General features: G+C 67.5%; 1 protein-coding gene across 1 annotated transcript in view; it reads right to left on the minus strand.

Moving 5' to 3' along the window:
* The window catches only part of LOC104493786 (ankyrin repeat and SOCS box protein 10-like), a gene marked incomplete at its 5' end in the record, with an annotated part of 3,570 nt that extends 3,249 nt beyond the window's left edge, over positions 1-321 (minus strand). The window contains one exon of the mRNA XM_010136522.1: positions 281-321. Within this exon, the coding sequence (XP_010134824.1) occupies positions 281-321 (41 nt within the window). The remainder of the gene's footprint in view (positions 1-280) is intronic.
* Positions 322-329: the final 8 nt, after the last annotated feature.

Genomic DNA, 329 nt, shown 5'->3' on the forward strand with positions numbered 1-329 from the left:
CTTGGTGCGCGCACCCCCCCACCAGCCGCTCCAGGCAGCCACGAGCTCTGCACTGCTGGTGGCTCGTGGTAACCAGGCAGCAGCACCGAGTTCAGCTGCATCGGCTGAGGACTAGAGCTTGCTGCCGTCGGTGGGACTTCAGAGATGGCCCTGCTCCAGGAACAGGTACCAGCGACCACCCCCCTCCCCAGCCCACCCGCAGGGGTGAGCAGGGACCCCTTCCACACGGGGCGATGTTCGAGGGGGAGGGAGGCCACCGCATCCCCGGGGCAGGACTCACTCGAGGGAGTCTGGGCTCTTGCAGAGGGGCAGTGGCTTTGTACCTTCCC

Source organism: Buceros rhinoceros, unplaced genomic scaffold (assembly GCF_000710305.1).
Source record: "Buceros rhinoceros silvestris isolate BGI_N320 unplaced genomic scaffold, ASM71030v1 scaffold30405, whole genome shotgun sequence".
Lineage (NCBI taxonomy): Eukaryota > Metazoa > Chordata > Aves > Bucerotiformes > Bucerotidae > Buceros > Buceros rhinoceros.